This window comes from Perca fluviatilis, chromosome 19, assembly GCF_010015445.1.
Source record: "Perca fluviatilis chromosome 19, GENO_Pfluv_1.0, whole genome shotgun sequence".
Lineage (NCBI taxonomy): Eukaryota > Metazoa > Chordata > Actinopteri > Perciformes > Percidae > Perca > Perca fluviatilis.
The window spans coordinates 17401060-17425366 of record NC_053130.1 but is presented as its reverse complement, the minus strand read 5'-3'; the positions used below and the strand labels follow the sequence as shown (position 1 = coordinate 17425366).

The 24307-nt window shown below is 40.8% G+C and overlaps 1 protein-coding gene across 1 annotated transcript; it reads left to right on the top strand.

The window, feature by feature from the left end:
* Nucleotides 1–110: 110 nt before the first annotated feature.
* ccar1 (cell division cycle and apoptosis regulator 1) lies at nucleotides 111–23626 on the top strand. The gene is given in 28 exon segments (XM_039782945.1): nucleotides 111–253; nucleotides 1265–1426; nucleotides 1615–1787; nucleotides 1910–2071; nucleotides 2939–2971; nucleotides 5845–5865; nucleotides 6323–6519; nucleotides 6659–6785; nucleotides 7445–7558; nucleotides 8595–8787; nucleotides 8952–9038; nucleotides 9041–9095; nucleotides 9192–9347; nucleotides 9505–9730; nucleotides 10124–10237; nucleotides 10507–10673; nucleotides 11528–11738; nucleotides 12937–13020; nucleotides 13221–13409; nucleotides 15228–15419; nucleotides 16284–16520; nucleotides 16611–16740; nucleotides 16960–17048; nucleotides 18478–18618; nucleotides 19000–19120; nucleotides 19315–19497; nucleotides 20938–21143; nucleotides 22566–23626. Coding segments are annotated over 27 exon segments (3801 nt in total). The 5' UTR covers nucleotides 111–253; nucleotides 1265–1314; the 3' UTR covers nucleotides 22647–23626.
* Nucleotides 23627–24307: the final 681 nt, after the last annotated feature.

Below are 24307 nucleotides of genomic sequence, written 5' to 3'. Positions count from 1 at the left end.
AAAAAAAACATGGAATTACTACTCACTGTTGGTACATGAAGTAAAGCAAATGGATGTGAATTACGCTTACTTAAGATTTTATCTTTTTTACTCATGCTTAGGAGGCACAATTGTATTCTACATCAATAATTCATTTGACAAGTAGATACAGATGAACTACTTGAGCCACCAAATCTCGGCTGCTTAGACAGTCGGTTTCTCCGGACCGCGCATGCGCAGTTTATGTCTACATCAGCCGGCGCAGGGGACAGCGGTAAGCATTGTTGACTGTTTTAATGAAAACCCTTAACGTTACTACGTTAGTTAGCGTGAGCATTTCATGTGCAATTAATAATTGCGTACAAGAGAGTTGCTGCCATAAGTGAATGTGTTTTTTATTATTTTAAACATTGGTCATTCAGTGCCAGCTGCCAGAGACGCCGCACGGGCCTCGCTTTCGATAACATCCAGCACGAGGCTAATCTGGCAACAAAGCTAACGACGTCCAAATGCTAAGTGTTAGCCTGTTAGCTACTAGCGTTATACTTTAACGGTACCCATGCTACGTTTTAATATGGTGATAGCTAACAAAAAGGCAAGTTTTAATAATGTTGATCAAGTCATAATATCTTAGCCTAAAAAGCGTTACTGAGCTTCTGTTAACCACAACAACAACAACAACAGCAGCAGCATCACGTTAGCTTGTCGAGGTTACTGTGTCAGCAGTTGGCTACAGATCTACGGAGCACTGCAGAAATCAAGGGTAACATTTTTTGATAGTTTGTGCGTACGAATTAGTTCTTCCCTCAAAGTAATACCCTGTTCCCTCAAATTGCTTATTTCAATCCCTCATGTTAGGTAAATGGCGTTAACTTATTGTAATATAACCGTAGGGACTGTTGTCGCTTGTGCAGTCCTATATCTAGTCGTGACCCTTAGCGGTGCGTCTCATCTCATCAAGTTTTGACGCTACATTGGACGAACGTTTGGGACAACCAGTAAACCCTGGTCAGAAGACCTAAGTGACCTATTGGTAATATAAGGATGGAGCAGGTCAGAGCTGTACACAGGTGCTTGGCCATGCAAGGCTCTGTATGTCAGAACAAGAACCGTAAAATGAATCCTGTACTTGATAGTAAACAGTTACAGGTTATGGGCTATCCAAATTAACTGAGCTATGTGGATAAAGTTCAAATATGTCTGTCAGTTAAAGTTGTGTTATTTCACAGTTTGTGTTAATATACATCATTACCATATTTTGTATATTGTTTATTTTTGTTTTTAGTGACAAGCATTGGCCTGGTGAGCAAAGACTGCCCTTAAACTAAGTGAGGTATGGCCCAATTCGGGGGACAGAAGAACCCACCATGGGCTACTCAATTTGCTGCCACAGCAGTGTCCCAACCAGGCCACTCGGGACAGTCTCTTGACCTCAATAGCCTGCACTGTGAGTATAGCAAACCAGAGGGTCTGAGAAGTTAAATTTCCTGTACACTGTCTAAATGGACTTTTTCTTACTGACTTTTACTTTTGCCATCAAAAAATCATCTCCGCCATCCTTTTTTACGCCAACATTCCCCATTCAGTGTTCTTTTCCACACCTCTGAATCTGGTGCCTTATTTCCCTCTTTGCAGCTCTTGGTGTCCAGCAGCAATCTCTTCTGGGAGCATCCCCTTCTGTTTACTCTCAACAGTCAGCATTGGCTGCAGCCTCTCTCAGCAACCAGTCTGCTGCAAACTATCAGCTGTCTCAGCAAACTGCTGCCTTACAGCAGCAAGCTGCAGCAGCTGCCGCAGCTCTACAGCAGGTCAGTCACAGCGAAGCAGTTCCAAGCACATGCAATCTATGCATCTTGCCATGGTCGTGTGTAACCCTTTTCTTCACTGTAATCAACAACTATCTCTCCCATGTTCTTCGTAATGTTTATAGTCTCAGCTCAATACAGCCCTCCAGCAGTATCAGCAACAGCAGCAACAACAGCAGCAGCAACAACAACAACAACAACAACAACAACAACAACAACAGCAGCAGCAGCAGCAGCAGCAGCAGCAGCAACCCCCTCAACAGCAGCTGTACAATGTACCTCATCAGGTGAAACAGGTTTATTTTGCTTTGTGTCACACTTTATTTTGGAAAGTCCTCTGTTCATACTAACCCTGGTATACATATTTGTTGGTTTAGAGTAGACAAAATAAATCACATAGGCATTAATCTTTTTATTAAGATTCCTGTCATGGCTTCATTTAGATTGTTGTCTTTCAGCAAAGTAGAAGACTCAAGTGTTAGGAAAATGAGCACAGGTCAGGTCAAACAGCAGTAAATTTATAATCGTCTAAGCTTTGATGTTTCAGTGGGTAATATCCTTTTGCACTCTTTTAAATTGAAACTAAATTGATTCCTAGAATCTTTCTTATCAATTTTCCTTATGCTTTAGTGCTTTATATTTCTTATTAACTTAGCATTTTTCTCTTGAGGCAGATCGTGTGAATGGGCTGGGTAATTTGATACAGCTACTCAAGTGGCAGTGTGTATACATAGCACTAAGACTACAGTACATCCACACTACTATTGTTTTCATTTTAATACGTTTTATAACGAAAACAATCTCCGTCCTCACAAGCGTTTTAGCACTGTTTCAGAACTAATGTCTGTTCATGCAACACGCCTGAAAACCCATATCACAGACCATTCACTTACACTGGGCATGAATGTACTGGTGTAAACACTGTGTAAGGCTGATAATGCTGCTGGACACAGGAATTGTTACAAATCGCTTGAATAATAGCTTGCCTAATAATCTTACATGCGTACATTTCCTAGCAATTCATTTTAGACACACAACCCTGGGCATTACAGAACTGTTAAGAGAGTGTGGCATTGGGAAAATATGGGCAAATCTTTAATATCAAGTCAACAAAATGTTCTCACTCTTGGTATTTTCTTTTTTTCTTTTCACAGCTTCCACAGCCTCAACAGGCATTGCTTTCTCAGGTAATTTGAGAGAGAGAGAGAGAGAGAGAGAGAGAGAGAGAGAGAGAGAGAGAGAGAGAGAGAGAGAGAGAGAGAGAGAGAGAGAGAGAGAGAGAGAGAGAGAGACTACAGATTTTGCAGGTTTTCCCACTTACAAAGCATGTAGAAGTCTGTAATTTTTATCATAGGTACTCTTCAACTGTGAGTGACGGAATCTAAAACAAAGAAAATCACATTGTATGATTTTTAAGTAATTAACTTGCATTTTATTGCATGACATAAGTATTTGATACATCAGAAAAGCAGAACTTTATATTTGGTACAGAAACCTTTGTTTGCAATTACAGAGATCATATGTTTCCTGTAGTTCTTTACCAGGTTTGCACACCGCACTCCATACAGACCTGCTCCAGATCCTTCAGGTTTCAGGGCTGTCGCTGGGTAATACGGACTTTCAGCTCCCTCCAAAGATTTTCTATTGGGTTCAGGTCTGGAGACTGGCTAGGCCACTCCAGGACCTTGAGATGCTTCTTACAGAGCCACTCCTTTAGTTGCCCTGGCTGTGTGTTTCGGGTCGTTGTCATGCTGGAAGACCCAGCCACAACCCATCTTCAATGCGCTTACTGAGGGAAGGAGGTTGTTGGCCAAACTCTCGCGATACATGGCCCCATCCATCCTCCCCTCAATACGGTGCAGTCGTCCTGTCCCCTTTGCAGAAAAGCATCCCCAAAGAATGATGTTTCCACCTCCATGCTTCACGGTTGGGATGGTGTTCTTGGGGTTGTACTTCTTTGGGCCCAGCTCTCTTCAGGTCATTGACCAGGTCCTGCCGTGTAGTTCTGGGCTGATCCCTCACCTTCCTCATGATCATTGATGCCCCACGAGGTGAGATCTTGCATGGTGCCCCAGAACGAGGGAGATTGACCGTCATCTTGAACTTCCATTTTCTAATAATTGCACCAACAGTTGTTGCCTTCTCACCAAACTGCTTGTCTATTCTCCTGTAGCCCATCCCAGCCTTGTGCAGGTCTACAGTTTTATCCCTGATACCCTTACACAGCTCTCTGGTCTTGGCCATTGTGGAGAGGTTTGAGTCTGTTTGAGTGTGTGGAAAGGTGTCTTTTTATACAGGTAATGTGTTCAAACGAGTGCAGTTAATACAGGTAATGAGTGGAGAACAGGAAGGCTTCTTAAAGGAAAAACTAACAGGTCTGTGAGAGCTGGAATTCTTACTGATTGGTAGGTGATCAAATACTTATGTCATGCAATAAAATGCAAATTAATTATTTAAAAATCATACAATGTTATTTTCTGGATTTTTGTTTTAGATTCCGTCTCAGAGTTGAAGTGTACCTATGATAAAAAATACAGACCTCTACATGCTTTGTAAGTAGGAAAACCTGCCAAATTGTCAGTGTATCAAATACTTGTTCTAGTGTGTGTGTGTGTGTGTGTGTGTGTGTGTGTGTGCGTGTGCGTGTGCGCTGTCAAACGATAAAGAATTTAATCGCTGAATTTCTATAGTTAATCGCACTTTTTATCACATAATTAAAATTCTATTATTTTGCATTTCAGAACTGTTTTTAAGTACATATTAACAATGGAAAGCAAATCTTACCAGTGTATATTGATTGGGAATCAAATGAATGCAAAGAAAGTGACTTTATGAACTTGATTTTAAGATTTGTATTTGTTTATTATTTATTTATTTATTTACTGTAAACAAAAGAAAAATGTGTGAATCTAGTCACACATTTGAATCTAGAGTCAATCGTAGGGTTGGGTATTGTTTGATTTGGATACCGGTGATAAAGCGGTACTTTTAAAACTGTACCGGTGCCTGAACCGATTCTTTTTAAGAAAGTAAAAAAAAAAAAGAAGGGTATTAAACAACAGTTGGCAACATTAAAGAACGGCTTGTTTATTGCTAAGGCCATATGGTCAAAATGAAATGATTTAATAATAATGTAATAACTATAACAATAACTTATTTCACTAGTAAATAGCTGTTGAAAGACAAAAACAACCAGATGGGAAAAGGGCATTTAACAATAACAATAACCAGTTTCATTGAATGCACCGTCTGTGTTTTTCCGACAACGGCAGCTGCAGATTGTTATACCCGGTGTCGGAATCCTCTACAGTGAAATACAGACAAACTTTACACCTAGCTTTAGCTGTCAACATTGTAACCGTGTTTAATCCAGCTACTAGCTAGCGGTAGGCTAACGTTAGCTGCTGTCGAGTGTAGTGTTAACTAGCGTCACGTGCAGCGATGTTTCTGTTGCCTGTAACATCTGTTTCAGAGCAAGAAGCACAGGCATATCGGTGGCACCGAAAATCCGCGTTGCTATGCCTGCAGCAGCAGGATGCGTTACGAGGAAGTATGGCTAAGGTCAAAATAGTACCCTGTTAGGCACGACGCGAAGCCGAGTGAAGTGAAAATAAATTAATAAATGGCAGCATGTGATTAATGCGATTTAAAATAAATAAATACTGCGTTGTGCTCAGCCCTTAATCGCATTGCGATTAACGCGTTAAAGGTGCCCTGCCACACGCATTTCATTACTTTGTGGTAATGTCTGAAGTTCTACCATGGACTAACATTTTTTGTGGAAAAAAATGCCTTGGTTACCTTGTTTCAAGCCATTCTAGTGTGGTATAGAAAGCCTACAGGAAGACTCAGCTCGATTTCTGCCAGTTCTCATTAATATTCAACAAGCTAAGCTGTTTGAATCTGATTGGCTAACAGCTAGCCAATGAGAGCCTGGCTGTCAGAATCCTTTACCCAGCCCAACTGGGTGAGCTAATGAATAGTAAAGAGCTCAGGCAATATGATGTCAGACTGAACAGCTTTTGTAATTGGCCTGATTTCTCTGCTTATTTCTTTTCAGTGGCTAGAGCTGACAGAGGAGGTAGCAGTTCATTTTCACATTCACAACATAACACAAACACATATGGACCTAACCTATTTAAAAAAAAAAAAATGCTAGTAAAATTTTTTTTGTATGGCAGGGCACCTTTTAATGCTGACAGCCCTAAAAAAAAAATATATATATATATATATATATATATATATATATATATATATATATATATATATATATATATATATATATATATATATATATATATATAAAATAGTCATTTAAGAAATGCTAGTCCAGGTTTGCCATTGTGGTTGAATTACTGATTTTGTCAAAGATCTTAGGGGGATGGAGCTAGTTTTCTTCATGACTTTGTGTTTAATTATATGAGAAAAAGTTTTGCATTTTTGCAGAGTTTTAGTGGCTATATTTACTGATTACATGCAACCAAAGTGTATTCATGGTAGCAGTTTTTTGGATCCTTTTTTCTTCTCTTGACCCTCAGCCCCCCGTCGCCTTGCCTACCAGCCTAAGCTTGTCGAACCCACAGCAGACAGCCCAGATTACTGTGTCATACCCAACTCCACGTTCAAGCCATCAACAGCAGACCCAGCCACAGAAGCAGCGAGTCTTCACTGGTGTTGTCAACAAGCTACATGACACATTTGGCTTTGTAGATGAAGATGTCTTCTTTCAGCTAAGGTAAAAGAGAGTGGTACAAGACCCATTATTTGGAACTCATAACAGACAGTTCCAAATGATTAAGGTTCCTTTTTAATTTGAAACTGATGTAACTTGACATATAGATATTTCTAGTGGCTTTTTTTTGGTATCTTTTCAGTGCTGTGAAGGGGAAGACTCCTCAGGTGGGTGACAGGGTCCTAGTGGAAGCTGTGTACAACCCGAACATGCCCTTCAAGTGGAACGCCCAACGCATCCAGACGTTACCTCAGCTAGCAAACCAGTCGGTGAGAAAACTCAGAGGTTACACGGTGGCTCAGGAAGGAGATGATAACATTGTTGGGCACATTGATTAAAAACTGGGACTTTATGCTTGAGTTTTTATCCACGTTTAGATTTTTGCTATCCGTATAAATGCAATCAGTGCAATGTCTGTGTTTCCACTACATTTATTCATGGCTTTAAAATTGTCCTAAAAATGTATAGACCCAGACTTTGTTTAATTAATTAATTCATTAAGTAATAATATTCAAATCCTAGCTTTCTTACATTTGAAAAAAAGTCCCAATGATACTGGGAGCACAAAATGTGAACTAAGGTTTCAAAGAAACTGCCCCCAGTCTAGTCCTTCAAAGATAGGAAACATTTTTCTAACTCGTGTGGTTGCTCTGTACTTTGTATTTGTCTGTTCAGTTAGTTTCAGGCTTTTGGCCTCTTCTGACCTCTGTGACAGAAGCTAAATGGTGAAAAAATCAAACAGTATCTGTGTTTTTTTTTTATTTATATATCCAAAAGTGAGATCCACAGGTTCATTTTAAATCCTGGACCATTCATCTGGCTTATTCTGAGGAGAGTCTTAATATATCATGTTTGTTTTTTTCAGATTTCATATTCGCCTTGTACCTCTCTGTCTTTAATTGACTGTTGTGTTCTCAATCCCTCCTAGCATCAGCAGCAGCCTTTACCTCAAGCTTCCCCACAGCTCGGCAGCCTTTACAATGAGCCAGGGATGCAGCTGCGCTACTCAGACATGCACTCCACTTTGGACAACAGACAAAATGTAACCCCCTAGAATCACACACTTTGTTGGTCCTTCTCCCTACTCAGTTTCTTTCTTTGACTTTTTGTCTTTGTTTCCTGGCTTTCTTGCTTAACCTATACATGTTTAACTATAACCAGTTACATCTATTCTTAACTGCAGTTTTTGCTTGTTCTTTTAGTTTGCGGTCATTGCCAAATGGATAGAACCACATTTTTGTAGTATAACAATACATTTCTTTATTTTAAGGAACATTTATTCTTCTTATGGAGAGACTAGTTTTCTGTTGCTTTATTATGCATCTTTGAATGTGCTTTTTGTGGTAGATTACAACCTTTTTACCCAGGTTATATCATTTCTTTTGTTTGGAAAACAAACTAATGTTTCTTGAGCTGTTATTTTTGTTTCAGATGTGTTTTCACACTCTGGCTTCTTAATATTTAAATCAGTAAATCTCTCTACAGGGGACATTGCAGATGACAGGACAAATGCATTGTTAAGAGGTTGTGCTGGATAACAGTAATATTTGTTATAAAGATTTTGCTTGAAGTACCACTCAAATCAGTACCTCACCAATTGAATCATTGCCTTACCAAGCAGTGAGAAATATGTCATAATGATATTTCTAGTTGAGTAAATATTCCTGAATGAGGTGGCAATGTGGCCTTTTGGTTCAAGTGACTCTACTTTAGCCAGAGGGCCAGTTTTGATCTCAGCACCATCTTTTCCGTTGAAAGTACTGGGCAGGATGTCGACCTTGTCTGCTCACTTCATGCAGGAAATATCCTCAAAATATGCCTATATTCACACCTGGTACTCTCTGATTAGGTCAGCATATCAGCACACCTCTAAAAGATAACTACAATTCTTTAATTCAAGCAGACATTCAGACCTTTTTCCAGCTTCTTTCTTTCAAGCAGCCACTGTACACGATTTTGTACAGTTCATCTTATTTGTTGAACAGTTATTGCCATGTTAGGATTGTTTTGTTTCAGGTCTGCTTTTAAACATATGCTCATCTCTCCTTTTCATCTTTTCCCCATTTTTTTTTTTCTAGAGCCAGCCTCAACCTCCTAACATGATGAAGGCAGCCCCCACCATGCTGCAGTCGCTACCTCCCCCAACCACATTCAGTATTCCGACCCAGGCTCCCCCTCCTTCCCTCCTGCAGGCCCAGCTGTCTGCTGCCTCTCTGGTCCCTCTCCTCCAAAACCCTCCTCAGCCTCTGCTGCCACAGCCTCCACCCAAAGGTGAAATACTAGTCAGTGGGATTGCATTTATCTCGAAGTGGATAGAAAGTAGTCAGATAAGTGGTGATGATCACCACTATCTTTGCAGCTGTTTTGGCACACCATGGACCACAAAATCAAACCTGTCTTTGTGGTTAAATAAGATTTATTTCCCTTGTCTCTAGATGTGTTCCCCGGGGGTCTGCTTCAGCCTCCAGTAAGAATGATGCCACAGCCGCAGCCTGTCCGACGAATCGAGCCACCACCTCGTTTCCCAGTCGCAATGATCGAGGCCCTGAGCTCATCCTCAGGACTAAAGATGAACGCAGGTGAGATGCCAATAGATATCACTTGAGATAATCTGGTCACTAAAATATGCTTTCAGCATAAGTTATTCATTTTAGTGTGTGTAATCAATTCTTTAGTCGAGACAGAGACCGAGAGCGTAGACGGTCAAGAGAACGCTCGCCCACACGCAAACGTTCTAGAGACCGCTCTCCTAGACGTGACCGATCACCTCGCCGGCCTCGCAGGGTGGTTCCTCGCTACACCGTCCAGTTTTCCAAGTTCAGCTTAGATGGGTGAGTACAGTTTTTTTCAGTGTTTCATGCATTGAGTTTTTTTGGAAACAGATTACTGAAGTGTTGTATTGTATGTCAACACATCAGGGGTATGATAGTCAACAGTATGTCTTAGTTTGTGTTGCTATCTATTAATTGTCCTCTGTGGGTTCTCCAGTTCCAGCTGTGACATGATGGAGCTGAGAAGGCGCTATCAGAGCCTCTACATTCCTAGCGACTTCTTTAATGCTGTCTTCACCTGGGTGGATGCCTTCCCTCTGACAAGACCCTTCCAGTTTAGTAATGCCTGTAATTTCCACATCTTACACAAAGAGGTGGATCCTCTAGTCAAGAATACAGCTGTGCTGGACCCTCCTGATGCCAACCACACTTACAGTGCTAAGGTATGACTGCCAATGATGAATACATAGCATCAAGTGTGTCTTTCATATTCAGTTAGATGCAGCGGACAGTAGGGCTGTAACGGTTTGTGAATCTGTGCCAAACTGTCACGGTACGGTGCATGAAGCCGCACCCAGAATACACAGTATTTAGATTGATGCACCAAATTTTATATACCCATGGTGGGCACAGTGGTCGATGACTGTCAGCCATCAGCGTCCATCGGCCTTACCCTAGACTCCATTAATTAAAATTACTATATAGAGAGACAATTGCTGAATGTAAATACACTGAAAAGCTATTGGAGAAAAAATGCAGACCATAGATGGCGTCAAAACAGGATTTGATTTCATTAATATTTAAGGATTAAGTGATGTGGTCTCTTTGTGGTTTAGGTGATGCTACTGGCTAACCCCAGTATCGAGGAGCTCTATCACAAGTCCTGTGCTCTGGCAGAGGACTCCCAGGAAGTCAAAGACTCCTTCCAACATCCTGCTAGACTCATTAAGGTACATCACACATTTCCCATGCTTGTGCCATGCTCGTGAGCTGACAGTGGTGCAATGATCCTATTCCATTGCCAAGTACTCACTATGTGGAAGAGTCCTAACTGATGTTGTATTTGGACATGCTGCTGACCTTTTTGTCTTTATCTTTGTCTTTATCCTCTTTTGTGCTCTGTTCACCCTCCACACCCCTTATCCATATTGTCATTCCCCATTTCCATCTAACCTATTCTACTCTGTGTCTCTCCTACCCGTCTGTCTTTCTCCTTTAGTTTTTGGTGGGAATGAGAGGTAAAGATGAGGCCATGGCCATTGGTGGTCACTGGTCTCCCTCTCTAGATGGAGCTGACCCAGAGAAGGATCCCTCAGTCCTTATAAAGACAGCCATACGCTGTTGCAAGGCGCTCACATGCATAGATCTTAGTCTCTGCACTCAGTGGTAAGAGCTGTTATTCACATCAATATTTATTTTTCTCATTGGTTGTGTTTAAACCTAATAACTTTCCTGGTACTAAAATCCCAAATTTAGTAACTACAATATGCTGCATAATATTACTACTTCTATACAAAATCTCACCCTTGACATGTTGGGTGATGTTTTTTGGATAACTTTTTTTATATTAACAATTATTGTATTGTTAATTTGCTACCTATTATTTACCATTATTATTTATTGTGTTGTGCAATGTTCCTTTTGTTTTTTTTCGTGTGTTGTCGTCTTGGCTCTCTCTTTCTGTCACACTCTATACATATATGTATATATGCATATTTCATTGTGATGAAAAACCAAACGCATGGACTGTGGCTGGAAGCAGTAGCCTGGACCAGAAGACACTGCCATTACGTTGTTCTTTTAATTTATATTTCTATTCTCCCTGTTAAATATCTTACATATTTAACTGGCTTTCACTGTCCTGTTGGTTCTGTCTCTCTTTGCACAACCCTAATGTAGTGCGTTAAGTGTATCCTAGGTTAAATGCAGAACACTCATCCATAATTGGCTGAAGCTATAATGGGGATGAATTTGGGGATGTGATTTATTTTGTGATTGTCTGTCAACTTTCTCAAAATGGCTGCCGTAACCTGTGACAACAGTTGGAGAGCTGCAGACTGGGTCCATTTGTCTATACTGTGTGTTGTGTGGGAGAAGGGTCACTGTAATGATATGTACAATCATTCAGTGAGCTCATGGGAGGGAGTAGCTGTAGAAGGCTCGCCTTAGAAAGGCTTGCCTTTTATACTGTACCCTGACCAGAATGTTTCTTTCCAATGCACCTTCTTCCTTTGCGACAGGTATCGTTTTGCAGAGATTCGCTATCATCGGCCGGAGGAGACACACAAGGGGCGGACAGTCCCTGCTCATGTGGAGACAGTGGTTTTGTTTCTTCCGGATGTTTGGCATTGTCTTCCTACCCGCTCAGAGTGGGAGGTGCTGTCACGGCGACTCCGGGAGCAGCTGGCTGAGAAGCTGTCGGCCGAGCGAAAGGAGGCAGATGGAGAACAGGCACTGAACCGCTAATCCCTCTCTTCTCATTTCCGCTTCTCACAGGAAGGCACAGGAATTACAAAAAAACAAACCCCAGATACACATCAGACACAAAGCACACCTCACCATTCACGCAGACAGCCATGAACACAGGCAGATTATTGTTCCACCAAACCTTACCTAGGCGTCTTCTGTTTACTCCTCCACCTGTCCCTTCTCCTCTGCTCCAACTCCTCCATTCCTTCATCAGCACATTCACCTTCCCTCACATCCAGCAGACACATACAGTGGAAGCAGTGAGACTAGGTTGTGTTGTATAGGCCCAGATTGCAACTGATAAAACGGCTTCCAGCTCCTCCATCACTTCATAATTGATGCTAATCTGGGTGTAATCATTCATGCTAATCCTGGCCTTTTTTTGTGCATTATTTCAAATAATACTTGCTTAACCTGCTTTGAATGTGGGTGCCTGCTAAATGGTTTAAGCAATGGTCTCAAATAGTTTCTCAAATTTGTGCCAGTGGTGATTTTCTAACACTGGAATCTAAAATGTTTCTTTATGCTGGAACCTGTGGAATCAGTTGCATGTAAATAATGTGTTTGTTGTAGAAATGTGTATTTTTATATGATTTTCCACATCAATTTGATATTGTCTGACTTCAAAAAGAGAACCTCCCCAAAGTCCTGTTCCTTGTCTGTTCTTGTTGGATTCTACATTCTGATTTGGGCTACATGTAGAATTTGGTTTTTCCAGGGCAGTTGGTTGGACAGATGGCTCCTATCTGACATAGGTGTATATAACCCATAAATGGCAATAACCAATACCCTAGTCATAGACCATGGTAGGGCCACCCTATCCTCACTCCGTTTGGAGACCAGCTTCAGTTCACCTGATGTACCTACACACCTTTTGGACACACCTCTCATTGATTTTTACCTTTTTTTTGTGTTCCACAGATTGATTGATTGGCAGCTGGGGGGCATTTCTGTTGGTTTTATAAGAGCTAGAGAGCTTCCCTGTGTACGCTTCAGTAGCATTGGACTTAAACACAGTCGAGAGCTCACTAGGACGAGACAATGAAAGACAGATGTGACCTTGCTTCTTGCACGGATCAACTTTAAAGCTCACACAGACCATGGCCGGTGTACTGACTGTTTGCTATCCCACCTCTTTCTTTCTCTCTGCATGTCTCTATCTTAATGATCTCCTGTGAAGGAGGAAGAGGAGAAGGATGACGATGAATCGAAGGACGTTAGTAGTCCCACTCACTGGGCTAAACTTGACCCGAAATCAATGAAGGTAAGATTCATGGAGAGATCCTCAGCACTGGTAGAGCTAGGAAAAGAGTCAAGGTATAATTTATTAGATTTATCTTTGGACTTACACTTACACCTTATGAATAGTCTTTGTTGTATATTGTGCATGTAAATATGTTCAGATTAGTTCTCTTCCTGAGGTTATATGTGCTTTACCCACGTGCCCATTTTTTCCTCTTGTAGGTAAACGATCTGCGCAAAGAGCTTGATTGTCGCTCTCTAAGCTCTAAGGGGTTAAAGTCACAGCTGATCGCCCGCCTTACCAAGCAGCTGAAGGTTGAGGAGCAGGTGGAGGAGTCCAAAGAGCCTGAGAAACCAGAAAGCAAAGCTGCTGAGGAAGAGGAGCCATCTCGCACTGAGGAAGACCGAGAGGTACAGACATCTTTATTCATTAAATAAGAGAGAATTTAGTAGTAGTTGTGACATTTTTGTTTTTGTGGCCACACTTACGTGGATGTCTCCATATGTTGTACTTAGGCCCTGTTTACACGATGACGCTCGCGGGTGAAAACGAAAAAATATTTTAACGGATGTGCCTTTCGTTTATACGGCGACGGCGTTTTTGGGGCTTAAAAACGCAAAAAAGTGAAACCACCCTCCAGAGTAGAAATCTTAAAAACGCTCCACCGTTGCGTTACCGTCTAAAGGGTAAAAACGCAAAAGTCTGAAGACAGAGGTGTGGGGAGAGACGAGAAAAAGGCGTCCAGGTAGTCTGTTGTTACAGAGGAGGCTACAGAAATTATAGGCTTCTGTTATCTAAAATAATTTCAATGTAATGGCTCAATATTTAAATGATTTCGACAATGTGGATAAGGTTGTTATTAGGGCTGTCAAAATTAACGCGTTAATTGTTGCATTAATTTTTTTATATTTAACTCGTTAAAAAAAATTACCGAAATTAACGCAGCTGTGTTTGTTTACTTCATGTGGCGGCTGAGAAACGTAATACGTCTACATAACAGCAGGCGGCGCTACTCTGTATTGTTGCCCAAGTAATGAAAACCGGCAGCTGATTGGACGAACGCGTCACATGGGTTTGTTTTCTCCGTAAATTCAAAGCCAGACTGTCATGGCGGCCGTTCAGAATACGATCTCATATTGTACTAAAATGGTTCACTGAAACATGTTTCTGAAAACATTTTAAGCGAGAAATAGGCCATGCAGTTGTTGAATCTGTCTTCATTTCAGATCAACAAAGGTCAAAGATTTTCGTCATAGATTTGTCACCTTTGAGCTACTAGTTCCTCATTCTTGCTTTTGTCCCGACCGCCCCCCCACGACTGAACATAGGCTCGTTGGAGATGAACTGTGCCGCGCCTGCAAAGTAGGACGAAGCAGGCGACAGCAGCCGGGGCGGTGACAAAAATCTGCTCTCAAGTCGGACAGTTTCTAGCCGTTTCCAGCAGCCTTCAGCAGGACTAAGCCAAATTGTTGCTGCTGTTGTTCTGAAAGATATTAAACATTCTGAACTTAGAACCTTTCCTTGTTTGTTTTTTTCTTCATATTTGCAAAGTTAAGTGATTTAGCATTTAAATATCCATTATTACAAGCTTCAGTCTCAATTTTAAAAAAGCGATTAATCGCGATTTTAATTACAGCAAATTGTGCAATTAATTAGTTAATTTTTTAGAGCCTCCGCTGGCTCTCAAGCAGCGGCTGAAGGGCCACGAGGCTCAGGGTATTGGTAGTGCTCCCGTGGGTGCTGTGCTGTGGCTTATCACGGTCAACTGTGCCGGTCATCATCAGACAAACGTGCAACTCCACCTCCTCGTCTTTCCAGACAAGCTTTTGTTGTTCGCTTCGACATGTTTTGGTTTCGCGCTACTAAGTAGAGAAGTAGAAGGAAGGTTCTACGCAGGCGCGCTGACTTGGTGGTGTTGTGTGGCAGTGCCGCCTGGCGTGCAAACTACATCGAATTTCACACACTTTTGTGTCACCATATGCACGCAGATTGCCCCCCCCCAAAACTCTCGTCTAAACGCAGAATAAAAAGTGAGAACGCAACGCCACTTTTGCGTTTTCTCTTTCTCTTCTCTATCGTTTCCGTCTAAACATAGCCTTAAACAGCTGTGCAATTGTTATTGAAAGGCAAGAATTGCATTTCAGTTTTGTGACTCTTTTCAATATTATAAAACCTCCAATGAGTTTTATCTTAAATGCTATTCTAACTGTAGTGTTCTTCTCTGTTAGGAGGAGGAGAGGAAGAGGCAGGAGGAGCTTGAGCGCCAGCGGAGAGAAAGGCGCTACATCCTCCCTGATGAGCCCACCATCATTGTACACCCCAACTGGGCAGCCAAGAATGGCAAATTTGATTGCAGTGTCATGTCCCTGAGTGTGCTGCTGGACTACAGACTGGAGGACAACAAGGAGCACTCTTTTGAGGTAAGAATGACTGGTCACAGTTTTATACTGTGACCAGTCAGCAGTGTACATTAGGCTTGGGCCGGTGTTAAAACGGGTAAACTAGGAAACCTGCTCTAGCGCTGCTGCACGACACTTCTTATTAGTAATGTAATTGAAGTTGGATTTAGTGATGTGGACAACAAGGAGCTACTGATGGCATTTGTCTACTTTGACCAGAGCCACTGTGGCTATTTGCTGGAGAGAGACCTGGAGGAGATCCTGTACACACTGGGACTGCACCTTTCTCGTGCTCAGGTTAACAGACACAAGCCTAATCCTCATCATGCTTCATGGTAGTAGCTCAGTCCGTAGGGGGTTGGGAATCGGCGGGTCGCTGGTTCAAGTCCCCATACAGACCAAAGTACGGACTGAGAGTGTGGACTGGTAGCTAGAGAAGTGCCAGTTCAACTCCTGGGCACTGCCAAGGTGCCCTTGAGCAAGGCACTGAAACCACAAGTGCCTGGGGTGCTCATCCATGTGCAGCCCCTCACTCTGACATATCTTCATTAATGTGTATAGCACGACACTTCTTATTAGTAATGTAATTGAAGTTGGATTTAGTGATGTGACGCTGTCGGCACAGGTTGCTGATGTAGGCTACTTTTTTAATTTGTCAGAACGTGTCATAATTGCAAATGGCGGTTCAGCCAGTTTGCATGAAATCAAAGCTCGTACACCTGACCAGCAAAACAGGAAATCGACCTAACTCTAGTGCACGTGCTATAGTGATCTTTGAAAACCAACTGAATGCGTTTATCTTTGACAGACGGACATTTTTGTCTTTTCAGGTTATAACTTAATTTAATAGGTTTAATCATACACTGCCTTCTTTTTTCTGTCCAGGTTTCCCTATTTGCTGAGCTGTTTAATGAGATGCTACAGAGAGATTTTGGCTACCGCATATATAAAGCCCTGGCTGTTTTTCCTACCAAAGACGAAAAGAAGGAAAAGGAGAAGAAAGCCAAAAAGGAAGCTGAAAAGAAGGAGGCTGAAAAGCGTGAAATAAAGAAGGAAAAAGAAGATGATAATGAAGAACCTGTAGTGAAAAAGACGAAGGAGGATGAGGAGGAGAAGAGGAAGGCAAGCCTCTCAAACTATGTGGTCTTTTCAGTGTGTAATTTGCTCCACAATTGATGTGTTTTCATGCAGTTGTGTGACTTGTGTTTTTAGTGCGATGAAAAGGCTGTGAAAAAGGAGTCGTCTCGAGATGAAGAGGAGAACGAAGATGATGGCAGCACGGCCAATGCTGAAGAATATGACCCCATGGAGGCAGAAGATGCAGAGGATGATGACGATGATGGTACTGCACTCTTTGAGTTTCCCACAATATGATTTTGTCAATGATAAGAAACCATGCACCACACTGAACCTGTGATCGATAACATTAAAAATGCCTTAAAAAACATTGCTTTTTTATCTTTAAATGTTTCTTGTTTTTACACTCATTAAACACACAGAGTCATAATTAAATTTAAAGATGTATTGGCACTTTTATTTTTCAACCTTTTCCATCCCTTAGACAAGGATGATGACGACTCCAATGACAAAGACAGGAAAGACCGCAAGGATGACCGCAAGTCGTCGAAAGAGAGGTCCTCTAAAGACAAGGTTGGTTGGTTATTGTTGTAGGTATATTATTAAGACATTGATGTGGCATAATCATGGTTGTTGGTATAAATGATAGTGGACTTTGGTTAGAAGCAGGGAAGACACCACTAGTGTGGTGTTTTTCCACTACATGGTACCTGCTTGACTCTACTCTGCTCGGCTCGACTCGACCGCGGTGCCCCGTCCTCCATTTTCCATTGCAGATTTAGTACTGCCTCATGCCTGAGGCGAGCGTGGCTGATCGTCACAGCGATGCCGCAGGAAACTGCCATGGCTTGGTAGCATTGCATTTCCCCCGACTCCTTTCCTGGTTCTCCTTCTCCATAAACAACATGAAATCAAGGAGAGAGTTCACTTTTCCTGCTACAGATTTCCCACCGTGGTCAGAAAGCACAGGGGAGACACTGTTTCTCTCACTATGACTCTAGAGTCAGTACGGTACTCGCTCCAAAGCTAATCACCGTCACTCTCTCACTTCTCCCTTGCTTCACCACACACACACACACACGCAGGCTTCATTAACAGTTATTGAACTATACAATAGCACACAGAACAACTAGCTACCAGGGCGTGGAGCATATATGTATTAAAAGGCGTGGAGACGTAACTGCACCGTTGACAAGCCCCTCCCGACTCGTTCCTCCAGCTCTGGCCATCTTGCTTTCAGCCCGCGATTAGCCGATTAGCTTTCTTTGTTTTCTTCATTGCAGTAAGAGTCACCTTTTCGCCAGTCCCTCACAAGTTTCTCCCTCATTTCAAACTTTCTTTCTGCTGCTTGATTACCGTTTTCGGCTGCATATTTTACTACCTGCAGTTTATCTCTTTTCTTTCTCAGTTGTCTTTAGGAGCAGCATTCTAGTTGTCACAAGCCTAGAGCGCCCTCTCGTGGCTGTAGACGGTAATTTTTTCAGTATGAATTAACATTTAAAAACATGTTAAATTGTCTATATTTTGATATATAAGTCGCACCTGACTATAAGTCGCAGGACCAGCCAAAGTAGGAAAAAAAGTGCGACTTATAGTCCGGAAAATATGGTATTTAAAAATGCCGGGTTTGTTCAGGACACCCCCGTCTGTCGCTAGCAATGATGACACAGTGATTAGTGACGATTTTCTCTGACTAGTCTGTAGGTTTTCACGTCACCTTTTGGTATCTCCTCAGCGGACGGAGCTGGTACTAAAAAAGTACCAGGGACTTTTTTTTCGTGTCGAGCAGGTACCCTGTAATGGAAAAACGCCATAGGATCCTTAATGAGGACACTGCCTAAGATTGCCCTGCATCATACACAAACATATTTATTACTATTACTGTTTTTAATGCATACATTGAAGGAACTGACAGATTTCACTGGTGTTCCATTTTTTATTCTTTCATGTGACAAATGATACATTGATTGATAGATAAATGTGGTTGTTTGTGTTACACCAGGAGAAGAAGCTGATGGTCTCACACAACAAGGAGCTACTGATGGCATTTGTCTACTTTGACCAGAGCCACTGTGGCTATTTGCTGGAGAGAGACCTGGAGGAGATCCTGTACACACTGGGACTGCACCTTTCTCGTGCTCAGGTTAACAGACACAAGCCTAATCCTCATCATGCTTCATGGTAGTAGCTCAGTCCGTAGGGGGTTGGGAATCGGCGGGTCGCTGGTTCAAGTCCCCATACAGACCAAAGTACGGACTGAGAGTGTGGACTGGTAGCTAGAGAAGTGCCAGTTCAACTCCTGGGCACTGCCAAGGTGCCCTTGAGCAAGGCACTGAAACCACAAGTGCCTGGGGTGCTCATCCATGTGCAGCCCCCTCACTCTGACATATCTTCATTAATGTGTATAGCATGTATAGGTCCTAAGCATGTGTGTGTATTTTCAGGCCTGTGTTTAATGTGTGTGCAACTGTACTGATTCTTAAGTCTTATTCACTCATTACCTGTCTGTCATGTCTGTTTCCAGATAAAGAAGCTGTTGAACAAGCCAGTGGTCAGAGAGTCTTGTTACTACCGTAAACTGACAGACAGGGGGAAGGATGAACCCATTCCTTCCTTTAATGAAGCCCAGATAGAAAACCTCATAGGTGAGCTAACATGGGTCTTTATGGTTAAACATGTTTCTATTACTGTTTAATACTGTCAATTAAGCACAATTTTTAAATCTATGATGACCTAGAAAGTGTGCTAAAAAATAAGCTACAGCTACCATATGGCAGAGGGCTGTTTAGCAAGCTCTTTTTTTTTTTTTTTATTAAATTCTTCTCTCTCTTTCTGTCAGGTAACCGAGGACTACTTCCTGCTCCAAAAGTTTGTGCACAGTCTGCAGCCACTGAGTCTGGTAATCTGATAGTGTATAACGGAGCCATGGTCGACATCGGCAGCATGATGCAGAAACTGGAGAAGAGTGAGAAAGCAAGGGAGGAGATAGAGCAGAAGCTTATGGTGCAGGGTGCCAAAATGGGTATGATTTGAATTGTATTATAGTGTATATGCTGTCTTTGAAAATGCTTTCATAGCCTCATGAGTTGCAGGCTACACTCTGTGTCAGTAGTCTGTCTGGACAATGATCTGGCTCAATTTGAGCTTTGCTACAAAGAAGCCCAGTCTCACTTTATTCAGCGTTCTTCCTTCTGTGATTTCTGAAACGTGGACTGGCACATTACTAACAACTGCCACCTACAAAGTATAAAATAGGATTCAGCAATATTGTTTTTCATGTGAATCTTCAAAGTGGTAAAAAAAAACAAAAAAAAACGGTTAAACAGTTCTGTACAGTTGCACAATGCCTTTTTATAGGAAAGAATTAAGAGACACGTTAAGACAATCCTAACACACTGTTAACAGTTATTACAATTTTATATAATTACATCTCCCAAAATGGTGGTGTTTACGGGCTGTTTATTCAATCAACTGTGCTTGAAACAAATGATCCCTTGCATATCTTTTGGTTTACAGGAGGTGTTCTATAGGGTTGTACAGAAGGCCTTATCTCAAGTTCAGAACAGAGGGGATGTTTTGTGTTGTATATAATAGACCGTGCTTTCCTGTGTACAGCAGTGTTACACACTTATCTTTGTTGGCGGCTTTCAGTGTTCCCTGTTGTTTGATAAACCTAGTCAGCTTGTTTGGGGTAGTCAGGATGCCATACCAGGTTATGACGTTAAACTCAAGGATGTTTTCTGTTAGGTTGACATACACAGGACATTCTGAGTCTAAACCCTTTGATTTCATAACAAGGAATCATCTCTAACAGGCTTTCCTGCATATAGCATTAACATTGTCTGTGAAATTCAATGTGTAAATGTATGTTCCCAGATAGTTAAAATCACAAACCTCCACAGATGGGTAGAGATGGTAATGGACTTACATAATTTAGCAGGCTAGCTTAACAAATTGTAAAAACATGTAAATATTGGCTGTAAAAATGACAAAAAAGGTTTACCTTTGGTTGATGAGATTAATAGTATGTAGCTTGAAAAACAAAATGTCCTTAGTTGTATATAATAATGTATATATTTCTGATTTCAACGGATGACCATTGTTTTCTCAAGTGCTATTTAATACTTAAAAGAAGCAGTGTGTAGGCTTCAGTGGCATCTAGCGGTGAGGTTGCAGATTACAACCAACTGAATACCCCCCCCGCCCCCCTCTTTCCAAGCATGAGGGGTAGATGCTAGAATGTAGTCACCGAACGTGTCACCAAAATGAAAGTGGTTAGATCTTGTTTCTTATAAGGTGAGTCACGTCTTCATGTCTAAAGAATTATAAAGCAGGTTATTGCTGCATTTGGCCTCACGTTATGCATGCCCTTGTTGACTTTCAGTGACATCATTCTAGCATTTACCCTGTGCTTAATCGTTGACCTGCCTTCATTCTAATCTTCTCTGTTGTCACATTTCAGATGAAGATGCAAAGGTTAAAGCTCAGGTGGAGCAAGCCAACAAAGCCTTGTCCAGGGAGCTGGAGGAGGTGAAAAGCACACTGAGCCAAACTGAGCAGATTCTGAAGGCTGCGGAGGAGCAGAAGACCATCTACCACGATCAGATTAGCAAGACGTCCAACACCTTGACGTCCACTGTCAAAGAGCTGCTGGCAGTGCTAAAAAAGGTACAATTATACAAAGATCCAATTGCTGTTACTCTATTTCATCTTTACCTTGAGTGAGAGACGGAGAGAACAGCGGATAGTTATAAAGTTATAAATATAAGGACGAGTATTGTTTTCTGTTCTCTCTCAGGCTGCATCACTGATGGATTTTAAAACTTATATTGCCTTTTGAAGTAGTGCTGTCAGTTAAACATGTTATTAACGGCGTTAACGCAAACCCATTTTAACGGCGTCAATTTTTTTATCGCGAGATTAAACTTTGTAGTTTTTTTCACATGCTGTTGCAATAACTAGTAATGTTAGAAAAACTATAACACCACACCGGATCTAGGAAACAAAACAGGCACGCCGCACACACTTGTTTGGGCTTGCGAACCGGCCAAAGAGTAGTAGGCTAACGTTACGTTTTGAGTGGATGGTGAGCACGAGATACCAAAATGGATGCCAATAAGATTCTGAATGGAAAATTTACTTTAAAAAAGTTGGCAAATTGTTCCATTGACAAGACCATAGTGATCTGTGTGTTTTCTCGTTGTGAACGGAGCTATCATCGCAGCATGTCCAGTCTGAAATACCACTTGATGGCCGAGCACACAGCTGATTCTCCGCCCCCTCGTCAAAGCCAGGCGACTAATGGATGACTTCAGACAGAAGCACATGGATACCACAACTAAGAACAAACTTTATTGATTGAACACTACAGTATATGCCAATGTTGTTTTCAATAAAAAAAAATTTGCACAAAGCAAGCCGATCCACTTTTCCATGTTAAGAGCATTACAATGACAAAAAAATAATGGGACAAAAAGAAATCAAGTAACATTTAGAATAGATAAAAATTGCGAGTTAACTATGACATTAATGCGATTAATCGTGATTAAATATTTTAATCGTTTGACAGCACTACTTTTAAGTATTAGGGACGATCAGTCTCCTTTAAAATTGGCTCTTTCAGTGTTTCTTAGTTTATTAAACTGATTTTGTGCATAAGAGACCATGATTGAGATCATTAATATATTAGTCATCTTAGAAGGTGGTCCAAGACATTTAGACTCTGCATGATTCACCTTATACTGCTGCAGTCTTAACGTTATTCTGACGGCATTTCATTCAGACTTGTGCTGTGTTGAAGCTGAAAAAGATATGTTACTAGGTTCAACCTGGTACGTTTTCCATCGCGACTTTTACATAAAAGTGACCAGGGCCTTATTCAGACACAACTGTGACTAGTTATGTTGCCATCAGATTAACGTAAATGGGAACAGCTGTATTCACTTTTTTTTTTTTTTTTTTTTTTTTTTTTTTTTTTTTTTTTTTTTTTTTTTTTTTTTTTTTTTTTTTTTTTTTTTTTTTTTTTTTTTTTTTTTTTTTTTTCTCTCTTTTTCTCTCTCTCTCTCTTTTTTTCTCTCTTTTCTCTCTCAGCATCAAGAAGTAGAAGAGTCTGCTGATGAAGTTACTGGCGATCACATTCGAATGTCTCAAACAAACGGCGCTGATAAATGAGTGACATTTAAAATAAATGAAGCCAATCTGTAACACTGATTATCTTAAAAATTGTAAATATTCCCTAAACAAGCATACTTTGGTGGTGTTTAATTTTGACCTATTATCTTCCAAGTACATGTATAAATTAATTGATGAATTAGTTCCGTTGTGTTAATTTGACCTCCCTTTCTGTGTACAATAATTTGTTTCTGAGGATTTACCTTTCTTACCTAGAATAATATGAACTATTGCAAAGCTTTGAAACGCTTATTTTCATAGTTGAAATTAATTTAAGTTCAGTTGCAAACTTTTCTTTTTGCCATTGCTTTAGCTTTATGGCCAATAAAATGCCATGGTGTAGATTTACATGCCAGTTTGTGTGAGTTGTACTTTTCAGAGAGTTTTGTTTTTCTAATGAGCAATAATGATGCTATTTATGTGCGAGATGATTCATTAAAAAAAACTATATTTAAAAGAAACTAATTTTGGATGGAAAAGGGTGGGAAGGGGTTCCATGTGGTTCAGACAGAATATTTCTTTGTAAATCATCCCATCCGCTTTAACTAAAACTGTGTTTAATAAACACATTCAGTTATATTATTCTATTTAGCTGATTTGTGCTGTTTTTTCAAACACGTGGCTATGCATGGTTCCTGCTTCTGGTGGACCTTTTTGCTGTCGGCACCTTCTGACTGTATTCACCGACTGCTGCACTGTTTCATGTTTTACTGTGATGAGCATCAGTCTTGTTTTCTGTAAAAGGAAACTACACATGAACCAAAAGATAAGCTCAATGAACGTATTCTGCTGAAGGAATCTTTGCTGCAATGACATTAACATTTAGAAATCAATCTCTGAACTTGTGTGCGTTGGTTTAGGTTGTTCTAGAAAAGAGGCACAATTACATTCAAATGTGCTCCAAAGCAGGCAATTTTATTTTTCTATTGAAAATGTACTCTGAATGTTGTGCAAGAGTAAAGTGGTCCATTTTAACACTACAGTGTGTCTTTATTTTTCTCAATGTCATGACTTAACACGTGTGCTTATCCTGCTACGATAAAATATCTACTGTGAACAAGGTGTCAAAATATCTGATTGTGTAATCTATGGAACATTCAAAATTAGCCGACTTAATTGATAAAAATGAAATATTTGCTCGACTTATGCAAACTTGACATTTGCAAAATAGGGGTCCAGACAAATGCCACAGAATACTTTTTAAATCCTGTCCTGTCATTAAGCAGGCCTGTAGCCACTTCTGAGGACACTGCGGTAATGTCCTTGGGAGAGTTTACATTTTACAATTAAAAAGTAACAGATATTTTCATGGCTGATTTTTTTTTTTTTTTTTTTTTCTGCCACCAGCAGTAGGTTTCAGTTGGGTGTTATGTTGCCATAGAAACAACTTAATGGCACAATTATCTAATTCCCAAACGCCCCTTTTTGAAGTGTTAACTGTAGTTACTTCTTTTATTTTGTGATTTAGTAGAATGTAGTTTTTGCTAGCCACTACATACTGAAATTGTATTTTATATATCACATCACGTGATAAATGAATTGATTATGCAATGCAACATTTTTAGTGACCGTTGAATTACTGTTGGAATAACTTGTGCATTTTACTTTATGTGGGTCTAATAAGATTATATTTACTGTGTTGTAGTTATGAGAACCTAATG